Source organism: Oncorhynchus mykiss, chromosome 9, assembly GCF_013265735.2.
Source record: "Oncorhynchus mykiss isolate Arlee chromosome 9, USDA_OmykA_1.1, whole genome shotgun sequence".
Taxonomy (NCBI): Eukaryota; Metazoa; Chordata; class Actinopteri; order Salmoniformes; family Salmonidae; genus Oncorhynchus; species Oncorhynchus mykiss.
Window position 1 is genome coordinate 77,186,159 of NC_048573.1, and position 14,540 is coordinate 77,200,698.

The 14,540-nt window shown below is 44.1% G+C and overlaps 1 protein-coding gene across 7 annotated transcripts in view; it reads left to right on the top strand.

Annotated features, from left to right (window-relative positions):
• The window catches only part of plxnb3 (plexin B3), a 308,336-nt gene that overhangs the window by 286,290 nt on the left and 7,506 nt on the right, over positions 1-14,540 (top strand). For all 7 annotated transcript variants that reach the window (XR_005053403.1, XR_005053402.1, XR_005053404.1 and 4 more), the window contains exons 31-36: positions 2,702-2,874; positions 3,050-3,210; positions 5,435-5,582; positions 9,857-9,921; positions 12,112-12,187; positions 13,612-13,686. Coding sequence is in view for 2 of the 7 variants with exons in the window: in XM_036989101.1 (XP_036844996.1) it covers positions 2,702-2,874; positions 3,050-3,210; positions 5,435-5,582; positions 9,857-9,921; positions 12,112-12,187; positions 13,612-13,686 (698 nt within the window). In the remaining 5 variants the exon portion in view is untranslated. The remainder of the gene's footprint in view (positions 1-2,701; positions 2,875-3,049; positions 3,211-5,434; positions 5,583-9,856; positions 9,922-12,111; positions 12,188-13,611; positions 13,687-14,540) is intronic.

A 14,540-nucleotide genomic window follows, 5' to 3' on the forward strand; every position in this document is an offset into this window, starting at 1 on the left:
AGAACCTGTTATACCATAGAACCTGTTATACTATAGAACCTGTTATACTATAGAACCTGTTATACTATAGAACCTGTTATACTATAGAACCTGTTATACCATAGAACCTGTTATACTATAGAACCTGTTATACTATAGAACCTGTTATACTATAGAACCTGTTATACTGTAGAACCTGTTATACCGTAGAACCTGTTATACTACTATAGAACCTGTTATACTATAGAACCTGTTATACCATAGAACCTGTTATACCATAGAACCTGTTATACCATATAACCTGTTATACTATAGAACCTGTTATACTATAGAACCTGTTATACTACTATAGAACCTGTTATACTATAGAACCTGTTATACTATAGAACCTGTTATACTGTAGAACCTGTTATACTATAGAACCTGTTATACTATAGAACCTGTTATACCATATAACCTGTTATACTATAGAACCTGTTATACTGTAGAACCTGTTATACTGTAGAACCTGTTATACTGTAGAACCTGTTATACTATAGAACCTGTTATACTATAGAACCTGTTATACTATACAACCTGTTATACTACTATAGAACCTGTTATACCATATAACCTGTTATACTATACAACCTGTTATACTGTAGAACCTGTTATACTATACAACCTGTTATACTACTATAGAACCTGTTATACCATATAACCTGTTATACTATACAACCTGTTATACTGTAGAACCTGTTATACTATAGAACCTGTTATACTATAGAACCTGTTATACCATAGAACCTGTTATACTACTATAGAACATACTATATAGCCTGTTATAATACTATATAGCCTGTTATAATACTATATAGCCTGTTATACTACAATATAGCCTGTTATAATACTATATAGCCTGTTATAATACTATATAGCCTGTTATAATACTATATAGCCTGTTATAATACTATATAGCCTGTTATAATACTATATAGCCTGTTTAATACTATATAGCCTGTTATAATACTATATAGCCTGTTATAATACTATATAGCCTGTTTAATACTATATAGCCTGTTATACTACTATATAGCCTGTTATAATACTATATAGCCTGTTTAATACTATATAGCCTGTTTAATACTATATAGCCTGTTATAATACTATATAGCCTGTTATAATACTATATAGCCTGTTATAATACTATATAGCCTGTTATAATACTATATAGCCTGTTTAATACTATATAGCCTGTTATAATACTATATAGCCTGTTATAATACTATATAGCCTGTTATAATACTATATAGCCTGTTTAATACTATATAGCCTGTTATAATACTATATAGCCTGTTATAATACTATATAGCCTGTTATAATACTATATAGCCTGTTATAATACTATATAGGCTGTTTAATACTATATAGCCTGTTATAATACTATATAGCCTGTTATAATACTATATAGCCTGTTATAATACTATATAGCCTGTTATAATACTATATAGCCTGTTATAATACTATATAGCCTGTTATAATACTATATAGCCTGTTTAATACTATATAGCCTGTTTAATACTATATAGCCTGTTATAATACTATATAGCCTGTTTAATACTATATAGCCTGTTATAATACTATATAGCCTGTTATAATACTATATAGCCTGTTTAATACTATATAGCCTGTTATAATACTATATAGCCTGTTTAATACTATATAGCCTGTTATAATACTATATAGCCTGTTATAATACTATATAGCCTGTTATAATACTATATAGCCTGTTATACTACTATATAGCCTGTTATAATACTATATAGCCTGTTATACTACTATATAGCCTGTTATAATACTATATAGCCTGTTATAATACTATATAGCCTGTTTAATACTATATAGCCTGTTTAATACTATATAGCCTGTTATAATACTATATAGCCTGTTATAATACTATATAGCCTGTTATAATACTATATAGCCTGTTATAATACAATATAGCCTGTTATAATACAATATAGCCTGTTATAATACTATATAGCCTGTTTAATACTATATAGCCTGTTTAATACTATATAGCCTGTTATAATACTATATAGCCTGTTATAATACTATATAGCCTGTTATAATACTATATAGCCTGTTATAATACTATATAGCCTGTTATACTACTATATAGCCTGTTATAATACTATATAGCCTGTTATACTACTATATAGCCTGTTATAATACTATATAGCCTGTTATAATACTATATAGCCTGTTTAATACTATATAGCCTGTTTAATACTATATAGCCTGTTATAATACTATATAGCCTGTTATAATACTATATAGCCTGTTATAATACTATATAGCCTGTTATAATACAATATAGCCTGTTATAATACTATATAGCCTGTTATAATACTATATAGCCTGTTATAATACTATATAGCCTGTTTAATACTATATAGCCTGTTATAATACTATATAGCCTGTTATAATACTATATAGCCTGTTATAATACTATATAGCCTGTTATAATACTATATAGCCTGTTTAATACTATGTAAGAACTGTTTCCAAAATGTCACCCTGTTCATATATCAAAGAGATGTACTACTATAGTATAAGGGATATGTTTCCCCCTGTCCAAAATGGCACCCTATACCCCTTGGTAGGACACTAGTTTTAGGGAATACAGTGCCATTTCAATTGAAGTGTGACCTGGAAGTGTGTCCCTCTGTGCGCTCCGTAGAGACACCCATGTTGGAGGGGGAGGGGGAGGGGGAGGAGGGGCTGAGGCTGTGGCACCTGGTGAAGTCCAACGAGGAACCAGAGATCCCCAAACACAGGAAGAGCAGCATGAGAGAGAGGGAGAGGGCCAAGGCCATACCAGAGATATACCTGACACGACTACTATCTATGAAGGTAGGTACACACACACACACACACACACACACACACACACACACACACAGAGGGAACAGACCAAGGCTATGCCAGTTACATACTGTATTACGCATACTGTTTGAATGTAGATGCTATATAGATATGTAGCTGGTAAAGTTTATATACCCAGCTGCTGTGTCTCTCTCCCCTCCAGGGTACGCTGCAGAAGTTTGTCGACGATGTGTTCGTAGCCATCCTCAACACCAAGCGCCCTCCTCCCATCGCTGTGCGCTTCTTCTTTGACTTCCTGGATGACATGGCGGAGAAACACGGCATCGACGACCCCGAGACCGTGCACATCTGGAAGACCAACAGGTCAGTCAGACAACCATTGACTGATTGATGCTTATTGTTCTTCAGGGAGACCAACAGGTCAGTCAGACAACCATTGACTGATTGATGCTTATTGTTCTTCAAGAGGTCCAACGGGCCCAGTCAGTCACTGGGTCCTGGTTTTTTCTTTCTGTAAAGTCTACAGTGCTTTGCAAAAGTATTCATCCCCCTTGGTGTTTTTTCCTATTTTGTTGCATTACAACCTGTAATTTATATGGGTTTTTATTTGAATTTCATGTAATAGACACACACAAAGTAGTCCAAATCGGTGAAGTGAAATGAAAAAATATATATTGTTTAAAAAAATGCTAAAAAATGTAAAACGGGGAAGTGGTGAGTGTATATGTATTCACACCCTTTACTATGAAGCCCCTAAATAAGATCTGGTGCAACCAATTACCTTCAGAAGTCACATAATTAGTTAAATAAAGTCCACCTTTGTGCAATCTAAGTGTCACATGATCTCAGTGTATATACATACACCTGTTCTGAAAGGCACCAGAGTCTGCAACACCATTAAGCAAGGGGCACCACCAAGCAAGCGGCACCATGAAGACCAAGGAGCTCTCCAAACAGGTCGGGGACAAAGTTGTGGAGAAGTACAGATCAGGGTTGGGTTATAAAAAAATATCCCAAACTTTGACACAGAGTACCATTAAATCCATAATTAAAAAATGGAAAGAATATGGCACCACAACAAACCTGCTAAGAGAGGGCTCCCCACCAAAACTCACTGACCAGGCAAGGAAGGAATTAATCAGAGAGGCAACAAAGAGACCAAAGATAACCCTGAAGGAGCTGCAAAGCTCCACAGCGGAGATTGGAGTATCTGTCCACTTTAACCTGTACACTTCACAGAGCTGGGCTGGGAAGAGTGGCCAGAACAAATCCATTGCTTAAAGAAAAAAATAAGCAAACATGTTTGGTGTTCACCAAAAGGTATGTGGGAGACTCCCCAAACATATGGAAGAAGGTACTCTGGTCAGATGAGACTAAAATTGAGCTTTTTGGACATCAAGGAAAATGCTATGTCTGGCGCAAACCCAACACCTCTCATCACTCCAAGAACACCATCCCCCACAGTGAAGCACGGTGGTGGCAGCATCATGCTGTGGGGACGTTTTTCATCGGCAGGAACTGAGAAACTGGTAAGAATTGAAGGAATGATGGATGGCGCTAAATGCAGGGAAATTCTTGAGGGAAACAGTTTGTCTTCCAGAGATTTAAGACTGGGACAGAGGTTCACCTTCCAGCAGGACAGTGACCCTAAGCATACTGCTAAAGCAGTGGTTTAAGGGGAAACATTTAAATGTCTTGGAATGGCCTAGTCAAAGCCCAGACCTCAATCTAATTGAGGATCTGTGGTATGACTTAAAGATTGCTGTACACCAGCGGAACCCATCCAACTTGAAGGAGCTGGAGCAGTTTTTCCTTGAAGAATGGGCAAAAATCCCAGTGGCTAGATGTGTCAAGGTTATAGAGACATACCCCAAGAGACTTGCAGCTGTAATTGCTGCAAAAGGTGACTCTACAAAGTATTGCCTTTGGGCTGTTTATAGTTATGCACGCTCAAATGTTCTTCTTTTTTTGGTCTTATTTCATGTTTGTTTCCCAAGAAAAAATATTTTGCATCTTCAAAGTGGTGGGCATGTTGTGTAAATCAAATGATACAAACCCACCCAAAAAAATCATTTTAATTCCAGGTTGTAAGGCAACAAAATAGGAAAATGAATACTTTCACAAGCCACTGTAAATACATTTTTAAAAGAAGCAGCTTTTGGTAAGCTGCTGTCTAACAGAACATATAACTTAATCAAATGAAAGTCTTCTGTCTTCTATTATAAAAGTTCACTGAAAATTAGAAGAGTGTGAGACTTTCAATGGTCGTTTCTGAGATTGACTGCCTTGCAATCAGTGACTGAGCAGACTGACTGAGCAGACTGACTGAGCAGACTGACTGAGCAGACTGACTGAGCAGACTGACTGAGCAGACTGACTGAGCAGACTGACTGAGCAGACTGACTGAGCAGACTGACTGAGCAGACTGACCGATCACCTTGCGTCCTGAATAACTGCTGGTTGTTATAATTCCGTCTTCTGTCGGTGATCAACGACGTGATATTCTTCAACACTGTCATTGTATTTTCTTCCGTAAAGGACTGACGTTTCCCTGGATAACCACCTCTCCTCCCTCCCTTTCCTCCAGCCTGCCTCTGAGGTTCTGGGTCAACATCCTGAAGAACCCTCAGTTTGTGTTTGACGTCCAGGTGACCGATAGCGTGGACGCCGTCCTCTCTGTCATCGCGCAGACGTTCATCGACTCCTGCACCACCTCCGAACACAAAGTCGGACGGGTCAGTCATTTTATTTATTTTTTTAAATAGTATTTTTATAGAAATGTCACAAATTTTCTTTCTATTAAGAGAGAACAAAGAAAATAAAACAAAAAAAGACAGATATTAAACACATAAAAGCTCAGTTTAAAAAAGGAGTTGGGTCCAACCCTTGGAACATAAAGTGTAATCCTGAGACAAGTAAACAACCATCATTCTAGTCACGTCCTGACCATAGAGAGCCCTCTAGGTTTTCTATGGTGTAATAGGTCAGGGCGTGACTAGGGAGGTTTTCTAGGTGTTGTGTTTCTGTGTGTCTGGGCCCCAAGGCGCAGCAGCGTGAGTAGAGTTCCACATAGTTATTAAACTTCCCAAAACAACAAATAATGAACCATACGTAGCGCACATAGGCACTATACAAAACAATATCCCACATCACAGGTGGGAAAAAAGGGACACACTAAGTATGATCCCCAATTAGAGGTAACGATTATCAGCTGCCTCCAATCGGGAACCATACACACACACACCAACATAGAAACATAACACCTAGAAAACCCCCCTAGTCACGCCCCTGACCTATTACACCATGGAGAACCCCGAGGGCTCTCTATGGTCAGGGCGTGACAATTCTAAATCCTTGCAGCAGAATAGCTGATAAATCATTTTCTAGGTCATTTAAATAAGGTTCCCACACTTTGTAGAACTGATCTGTTGTAGAATGTAATGTACATGTCAGATATTCCAGAGGCACCCATTCAAATAGTATCTTATGCCAATCCTTAATAGAAGGGACCTTGTCATTAATCCACCGCGCAGCGCAGCATCTCAGTGCAAGAGGTGTCACGACAGTACCTGGTTCGAATCCAGGCTGTATCACATTCGGCCGTGATTGTCCCGTGTGGTGGGGCACAATTGCGTCGTCCGGGTTTGGTCGGGGTAGAGACCGTCATTGTAAATAATAATTTGTTCTTAACTGACTTGCCTAGTTAATAAAAAATGTTTTAACATTTTTTTAAAAAGAGGAGGTTTTTCCCCTCGCTGCGAAGGTTAGGATGTTGTAAAGACTCCTCTTGCACACAGAAGTAACATGCCTACTAGGGAGACCTAACAGTAAAGAAGATGGCTCCAATTCTAGATCAACCCCTAGGATCTTTTCAATTTCTTGCAGAACACCAGACCAGTATCTTAGTATTTTGGTACATGACCATAAACAATGTGTTAGGGTGCCTGTATCAGTCTGACATTTAAGACACTGAGGAGAAGAGGAAGAGGAGCTGAAAACATGTCTGTGATATGGGGATGTATGCAATCTGTAGTATTATTCTGAACTGGATTCTCTAGTACGATTACATAGAGATATTGTTTTTGCATATCTCCAAATGTCCTCACACATCTCCTCGTCAATAGTAACAGACAATTCTCTGTTTGTCTACGGTAGAAAAGGACCTGAAAGGATCATAATCACCATTTACAGACATTTTCCTTTGTGAGGGGGAAAAAAACCATCAGGGTTGCCAATCAAGGTGGTGGTCTTTAAAATATGTCTTACTTGAAGGAAGTGGAAGAAGTCCTGCTTTGGGAGTCGATATTTATCAACCATCTGCTCAAATGATAAAATCTTATCAACAAATAAATAATTAATTTAGTCTGCCTATGCCTTTTATCAAGCCAGCTTCCAGCAATCCTGATCCAATATTTTTTTATTTTACCTTTATTTAACCAGGCAAGTCAGTTAAGAACAAATTCTTATTTACAATGACGGCCTAGGAACAGTGGGTTAACTGACTGTTCAGAGGCAGAACGACAGATTTTTACCTCGTTAGCTCGGGGATTTGAACTTGCAACCTTTCGTTTACTAGTCCAACGCTCTAACCACTAGGCTACCCTGCCGCCTCTACACTCTAACCACTAGGCTACCCTGCCGCCTCTACACTCTAACCACTAGGCTACCTGCCGCCTCTACCCTCTAACCACTAGGCTACCCTGCCGCCTCCACACTCTAACCACTAGGCTACCCTGCTACCTCTACACTCTAACCACTAGGCTACCTGCCCCCCTACACTCTAACCACTAGTCTACCTGCCTCCCCTACACTCTAACCACTAGGCTACCCTGCCGCCTCCACACTCTAACCACTAGGCTACCTGCCCCCCTACACTCTAACCACTAGGCTACCTGCCCCCCTACACTCTAACCACTAGTCTACCTGCCTCCCCTACACTCTAACCACTAGGCTACCCTGCCGCCTCCACACTCTAACCACTAGGCTACCTGCCCCCCTACACTCTAACCACTAGGCTACCCTGCCGCCTCCACACTCTAACCACTAGGCTACCTGCCACGTCTACACTCTAACCACTAGGCTACCTGCCACGTCTACACTCTAACCACTAGGCTACCTGCCACCCTACACTCTAACCACTAGGCTACCCTGCCGCCTCCACACTCTAACCACTAGGCTACCTGCCCCCCTACACTCTAACCACTAGGCTACCTGCCACCTCTACACTCTAACCACTAGGCTACCTGCCGCCCCTACACTCTAACCACTAGGCTACCTGCCACCCCTACACTCTAACCACTAGGCTACCTGCCCCCCCTACACTCTAACCACTAGTCTACCTGCCGCCCCTACACTCTAACCACTAGGCTACCTGCCGCCCCCACACTCTAACCACTAGGTTACCTGCCGCCTCTACCCTCTAACCACTAGGCTACCTGCCGCCCCTACACTCTAACCACTAGGCTACCTGCCACCCCTACACTCTAACCACTAGGCTACCTGCCCCCCCTACACTCTAACCACTAGGCTACCTGCCGCCCCTACACTCTAACCACTAGGCTACCTGCCGCCCCTACACTCTAACCACTAGGCTACCTGCCGCCTCTACCCTCTAACCACTAGGCTACCTGCCGCCCCTACACTCTAACCACTAGGCTACCCTGCCGCCTCTACACTCTAACCACTAGGCTACCCTGCCGCCTCTACACTCTAACCACTAGGCTACCCTGCCGCCTCTACACTCTAACCACTAGACTACCTGCCCCCTCCACACTCTAACCACTAGGCTACCCTGCCGCCTCTACACTCTAACCACTAGGCTACCCTGCCTCCTCTACACTCTAACCACTAGACTACCTGCCTCCCCTACACTCTAACCACTAGACTACCTGCCTCCTCTACACTCTAACCACTAGGCTACCCTGGCTCCTCTACACTCTAACCACTAGACTACCTGCCTCCCCTACACTCTAACCACTAGACTACCTGCCTCCTCTACACTCTAACCACTAGGCTACCTGCCTCCTCTACACTCTAACCACTAGGCTACCTGCCGCCTCTACACTCTAACCACTAGGCTACCTGCCCCCCTACACTCTAACCACTAGGCTACCTGCCACCCCTACACTCTAACTACTAGGCTACCTGCCGCCCCTACACTCTAACCACTAGACTACCTGCCTCCTCTACACTCTAACCACTAGGCTACCCTGCCTCCTCTACACTCTAACCACTAGGCTACCTGCCGCCTCTACACTCTAACCACTAGGCTACCTGCCCCCCTACACTCTAACCACTAGGCTACCTGCCACCCCTACACTCTAACCACTAGGCTACCTGCCGCCCCTACACTCTAACCACTAGACTACCTGCCTCCTCTACACTCTAACCACTAGGCTACCCTGCCTCCTCTACACTCTAACCACTAGACTACCTGCCTCCTCTACACTCTAACCACTAGGCTACCCTGCCTCCTCTACACTCTAACCACTAGACTACCTGCCTCCTCTACACTCTAACCACTAGGCTACCTGCCTCCTCTACACTCTAACCACTAGGCTACCTGCCGCCTCTACACTCTAACCACTAGGCTACCTGCCGCCCCTACACTCTAACCACTAGGCTACCTGCCACCTCTACACTCTAACCACTAGGCTACCCTGCCGCCCCAATATCTGGGTTGTTAATAATTGCGGTATGGAGCAGAGTTTAGTTTGGACCTTGGGTCTGTCATTTTATTAAATAAATAAAACACAATCCGCTTGTATTTGTTTATTTATTCATTTGAATGAATGAATTTGTCATTTAGAGGGAATCAGTAATCATTGATTGGGGGTCAGGACAGGAGATCTCGTAGGTCCTCATCATTTCTGTTCAGAGTGGATAATGCCGAGGAACAGGAGACTTTGTGTCGTTTAGTATGACGACGATGATGATGATGACGATGGCCGTTTTGTTTTTGACAAACATAATCTCTCTTAACGTGGTGATGTTGATTTCCTGCCAACAGGACTCTCCAGTGAACAAGCTGCTCTACGCCAGAGAGATCCCCAGATACAAGCAGCTGGTTGAGAGGTGAGACAGACATTCATAATGAATCAATAGAAAAACTCTCCATTCAGGCATTATTATAATTCTTACTCAGGAGCTATTGGAGCTGGTTATTGGAGCTGGTTATTGGAGCTAGGTTATTGGAGCTGGTTATTGGAGCTGGTTATTGGAGCTGGTTATTGGAGCTGGTTATTGGAGCTAGGTTATTGGAGCTAGGTTATTGGAGCTGGTTATTGGAGCTAGGTTATTGGAGCTGGTTATTGGAGCTGGTTATTGGAGCTGGGTTATTGGAGCTGGTTATTGGAGCTGGTTATTGGAGCTGGGTTATTGGAGCTAGTTATTGGAGCTGGTTATTGGAGCTAGGTTATTGGAGCTAGGTTATTGGAGCTAGGTTATTGGAGCTGGTTATTGGAGCTAGGTTATTGGAGCTGGTTATTGGAGCTGGTTATTGGAGCTGGGTTATTGGAGCTGGTTATTGGAGCTGGTTATTGGAGCTAGGTTATTGGAGCTAGGTTATTGGAGCTAGGTTATTGGAGCTGGTTATTGGAGCTAGGTTATTGGAGCTGGTTATTGGAGCTGGTTATTGGAGCTGGGTTATTGGAGCTGGTTATTGGAGCTGGTTATTGGAGCTGGTTATTGGAGCTGGTTATTGGAGCTGGTAATTGGAGCTAGGTTATTGGAGCTAGGTTATTGGAGCTGGTTATTGGAGCTAGGTTATTGGAGCTGGTTATTGGAGCTGGTTATTGGAGCTGGGTTATTGGAGCTGGTTATTGGAGCTGGTTATTGGAGCTGGGTTATTGGAGCTGGTTATTGGAGCTGGTTATTGGAGCTAGGTTATTGGAGCTAGGTTATTGGAGCTGGTTATTGGAGCTAGGTTATTGGAGCTGGTTATTGGAGCTGGTTATTGGAGCTGGTTATTGGAGCTGGGTTATTGGAGCTGGTTATTGGAGCTGGTTATTGGAGCTAGGTTATTGGAGCTAGGTTATTGGAGCTGGTTATTGGAGCTAGTTATTGGAGCTAGGTTATTGGAGCTAGGTTATTGGAGCTAGGTTATTGGAGCTAGGTTATTGGAGCTAGGTTATTGGAGCTGGTTATTGGAGCTGGTTATTGGAGCTGGTTATTGGAGCTGGGTTATTGGAGCTGGTTATTGGAGCTAGGTTATTGGAGCTAGGTTATTGGAGCTAGGTTATTGGAGCTGGTTATTGGAGCTAGGTTATTGGAGCTGGTTATTGGAGCTGGTTATTGGAGCTGGTTATTGGAGCTGGTTATTGGAGTTAGGTTATTGGAGCTAGGTTATTGGAGCTGGTTATTGGAGCTAGGTTATTGGAGCTGGTTATTGGAGCTAGGTTATTGGAGCTAGGTTATTGGAGCTAGGTTATTGGAGCTGGTTATTGGAGCTGGTTATTGGAGCTGGTTATTGGAGTTAGGTTATTGGAGCTAGGTTATTGGAGCTGGTTATTGGAGCTAGGTTATTGGAGCTAGGCTATTGGAGCTGGTTATTGGAGCTAGGTTATTGGAGCTAGGTTATTGGAGCTGGTTATTGGAGCTAGGTTATTGGAGCTGGTTATTGGAGCTGGTTATTGGAGTTAGGTTATTGGAGCTGGTTATTGGAGCTGGTTATTGGAGCTGGTTATTGGAGCTGGTTATTGGAGCTAGTTATTGGAGCTAGGTATTACAGTGTTCTGTGGGTATTGTTCCAGGTATTACAGTGTGTTCTGTGGGTGTTGTTCCAGGTATTACAGTGGGTATTGTTCTGTGGGTGTTGTTCCAGGTATTACAGTGGGTATTGTTCTGTGGGTGTTGTTCCAGGTATTACAGTGTTCTGTGGGTGTTGTTCCAGGTATTACAGTGTTCTGTGGGTGTTGTTCCAGGTATTACAGTGTTCTGTGGGTGTTGTTCCAGGTATTACAGTGTTCTGTGGGTGTTGTTCCAGGTATTACAGTGTTCTGTGGGTGTTGTTCCAGGTATTACAGTGTTCTGTGGGTATTGTTCCAGGTATTACAGTGTTCTGTGGGTATTGTTCCAGGTATTACAGTGTTCTGTGGGTATTGTTCCAGGTATTACAGTGTTCTGTGGGTATTGTTCCAGGTATTACAGTGTTCTGTGGGTGTTGTTCCAGGTATTACAGTGTTCTGTGGGTATTGTTCCAGGTATTACAGTGTGTTCTGTGGGTATTGTTCCAGGTATTACAGTGTTCTGTGGGTATTGTTCCAGGTACTACAGTGACATCCACAGTGCAGCATCTGGCTGTTACCAAGAGATGAACTCTACTCTAACGGAGCTGTCTGGGGTGAGTGGAGATTTAAACTCTCTCCTCTACCCTCTCTACCCTCCTCCCTCGTCCTCTCCTCTACCCTCCTCCCTCGTCCTCTCCTCCTCCCTCCTCCCTCGTCCTCTCCTCTCCTCTAACCTCCTCCCTCGTCCTCTCCTCTCCCCTCTCTACCCTCCTCCCTCGTCCTCTCCTCTACCCTCCTCCCTCGTCCTCTCCTCTACCCTCGTCCTATCCTCTACCCTCTCTACCCTCCTCCCTCGTCCTCTCCTCTACCCTCCTCCCTCGTCCTCTCCTCTCCTCTACCCTCCTCATTCGTCCTCTCCTCTCCTCTACCCTCCTCATTCGTCCTCTCCTCTACCCTCTCTACCCTCCTCCCTCGTCCTCTCCTCTCCTCTACCCTCCTCATTCGTCCTCTCCTCTACCCTCTCTACCCTCCTCCCTCGTCCTCTCCTCTCCTCTACCCTCCTCATTCGTCCTCTCCTCTACCCTCTCTACCCTCCTACCTCGTCCTCTCCTCTACCCTCCTCCCTCGTCCTCTCCTCTCCTCTACCCTCCTCATTCGTCCTCTCCTCCTCCCTCGTCCTCTCCTCTACCCTCCTCCCTCGTCCTCTCCTCTCCTCTGCCCTCCTCCCTCGTCCTCTCCTCTCCTCCTCCCTCGTCCTCTCCTCTACCCTCCTCCCTCGTCCTCTCCTCTGCCCTCCTCCCTCGTCCTCTCCTCTACCCTCCTCCCTCGTCCTCTCCTCTGCCCTCCTCCCTCGTCCTCTCCTCTACCCTCCTCCCTCGTCCTCTCCTCTGCCCTCCTCCCTCGTCCTCTCCTCCTCCCTCCTCCCTCGTCCTCTCCTCTCCTCTACCCTCCTCATTCGTCCTCTCCTCTGCCCTCCTCCCTCGTCCTCTCCTCTACCCTCTCTACCCTCCTCCCTCGTCCTCTCCTCTCCTCTACCCTCTCTACCCTCCTCCCTCGTCCTCTCCTCTACCCTCTCTACCCTCCTCCCTCGTCCTCTCCTCTCCTCTACCCTCTCTACCCTCCTCCCTCGTCCTCTCCTCTCCTCTACCCTCCTCCCTCGTCCTCTCCTCTCCTCTACCCTCCTCCCTCGTCCTCTCCTCTCCTCTACCCTCCTCATTCGTCCTCTCCTCTCCTCTACCCTCCTCATTCGTCCTCTCCTCTCCTCTACCCTCCTCATTCGTCCTCTCCTCTCCTCTACCCTCTCTACCCTCCTCCCTCGTCCTCTCCTCTCCTCTGCCCTCCTCCCTCGTCCTCTCCTCTGGCCTCCTCCCTCGTCCTCTCCTCTCCTCTACCCTCCTCCCTCTCCTCTCCTCTCCTGTCCACTCTACTCAACCCAGCTCTACTCTACTCTGAGATTATTATAGAGTCATGTTGTTGTAATGTACAGTACTGGTAACCAGTAGATTGTAACATTGTGTTTCCGTGTTTGACTTTTCAGAGTTTTGGATCAGACATGAACAGTCTGGTGGCTCTGCTTGAGTTGTATAAGTACATCAACAAATACTACGACCAGGTATATACACACACACATACATACACACACACATACACACACACACACACACACAGAACACACACACCACACATACATATACACACACACAGAGAACACACACACCACACATACACACCACACATACACACACACACAGAGAACACACACACCACACATACACACCACACATATACACACACACACAGAACATACACACCACACATACACACACACACACACACACAGAACACACACACCACACATACACACACACACAGGGAACACACACACCACACATACACACACACACAGAACACACACACCACACATACACACACACACACACATACACAGAGAACACACACCACACATACACACATACACACACACACAGAGAACACACACACCACACATACACACACACACACAGAACACACACACAACACACACACACAACAGACACACCACACAAACAACACACACCACACATACACACACAACACACAACACACACACCACACAAACAACACACACCACACATACACACAACACACACACCACACATACACACAACACACACACCACACATACACACAGCACACACACCACACAAACACACAGTCCTTTATAAGTACTGATGCTGTCTGTCTGTAGGTCATCGTGTCTCTACTGTACTATCTGATAGTGAATGCTGTCTGTCTGTAGGTCATCGTGTCTCTACTGTAATCTACTGTACTATCTGATAGTGAATGCTGTCTGTCTGTAGGTCATCGTGTCTCTACTGTACTATCTGATAGTGAATGCTGTCTGTCTGTAGGTCATCGTGTCTCTCCTGTACTATCTGATAGTGAATGCTGTCTGTCTGTAGGTCA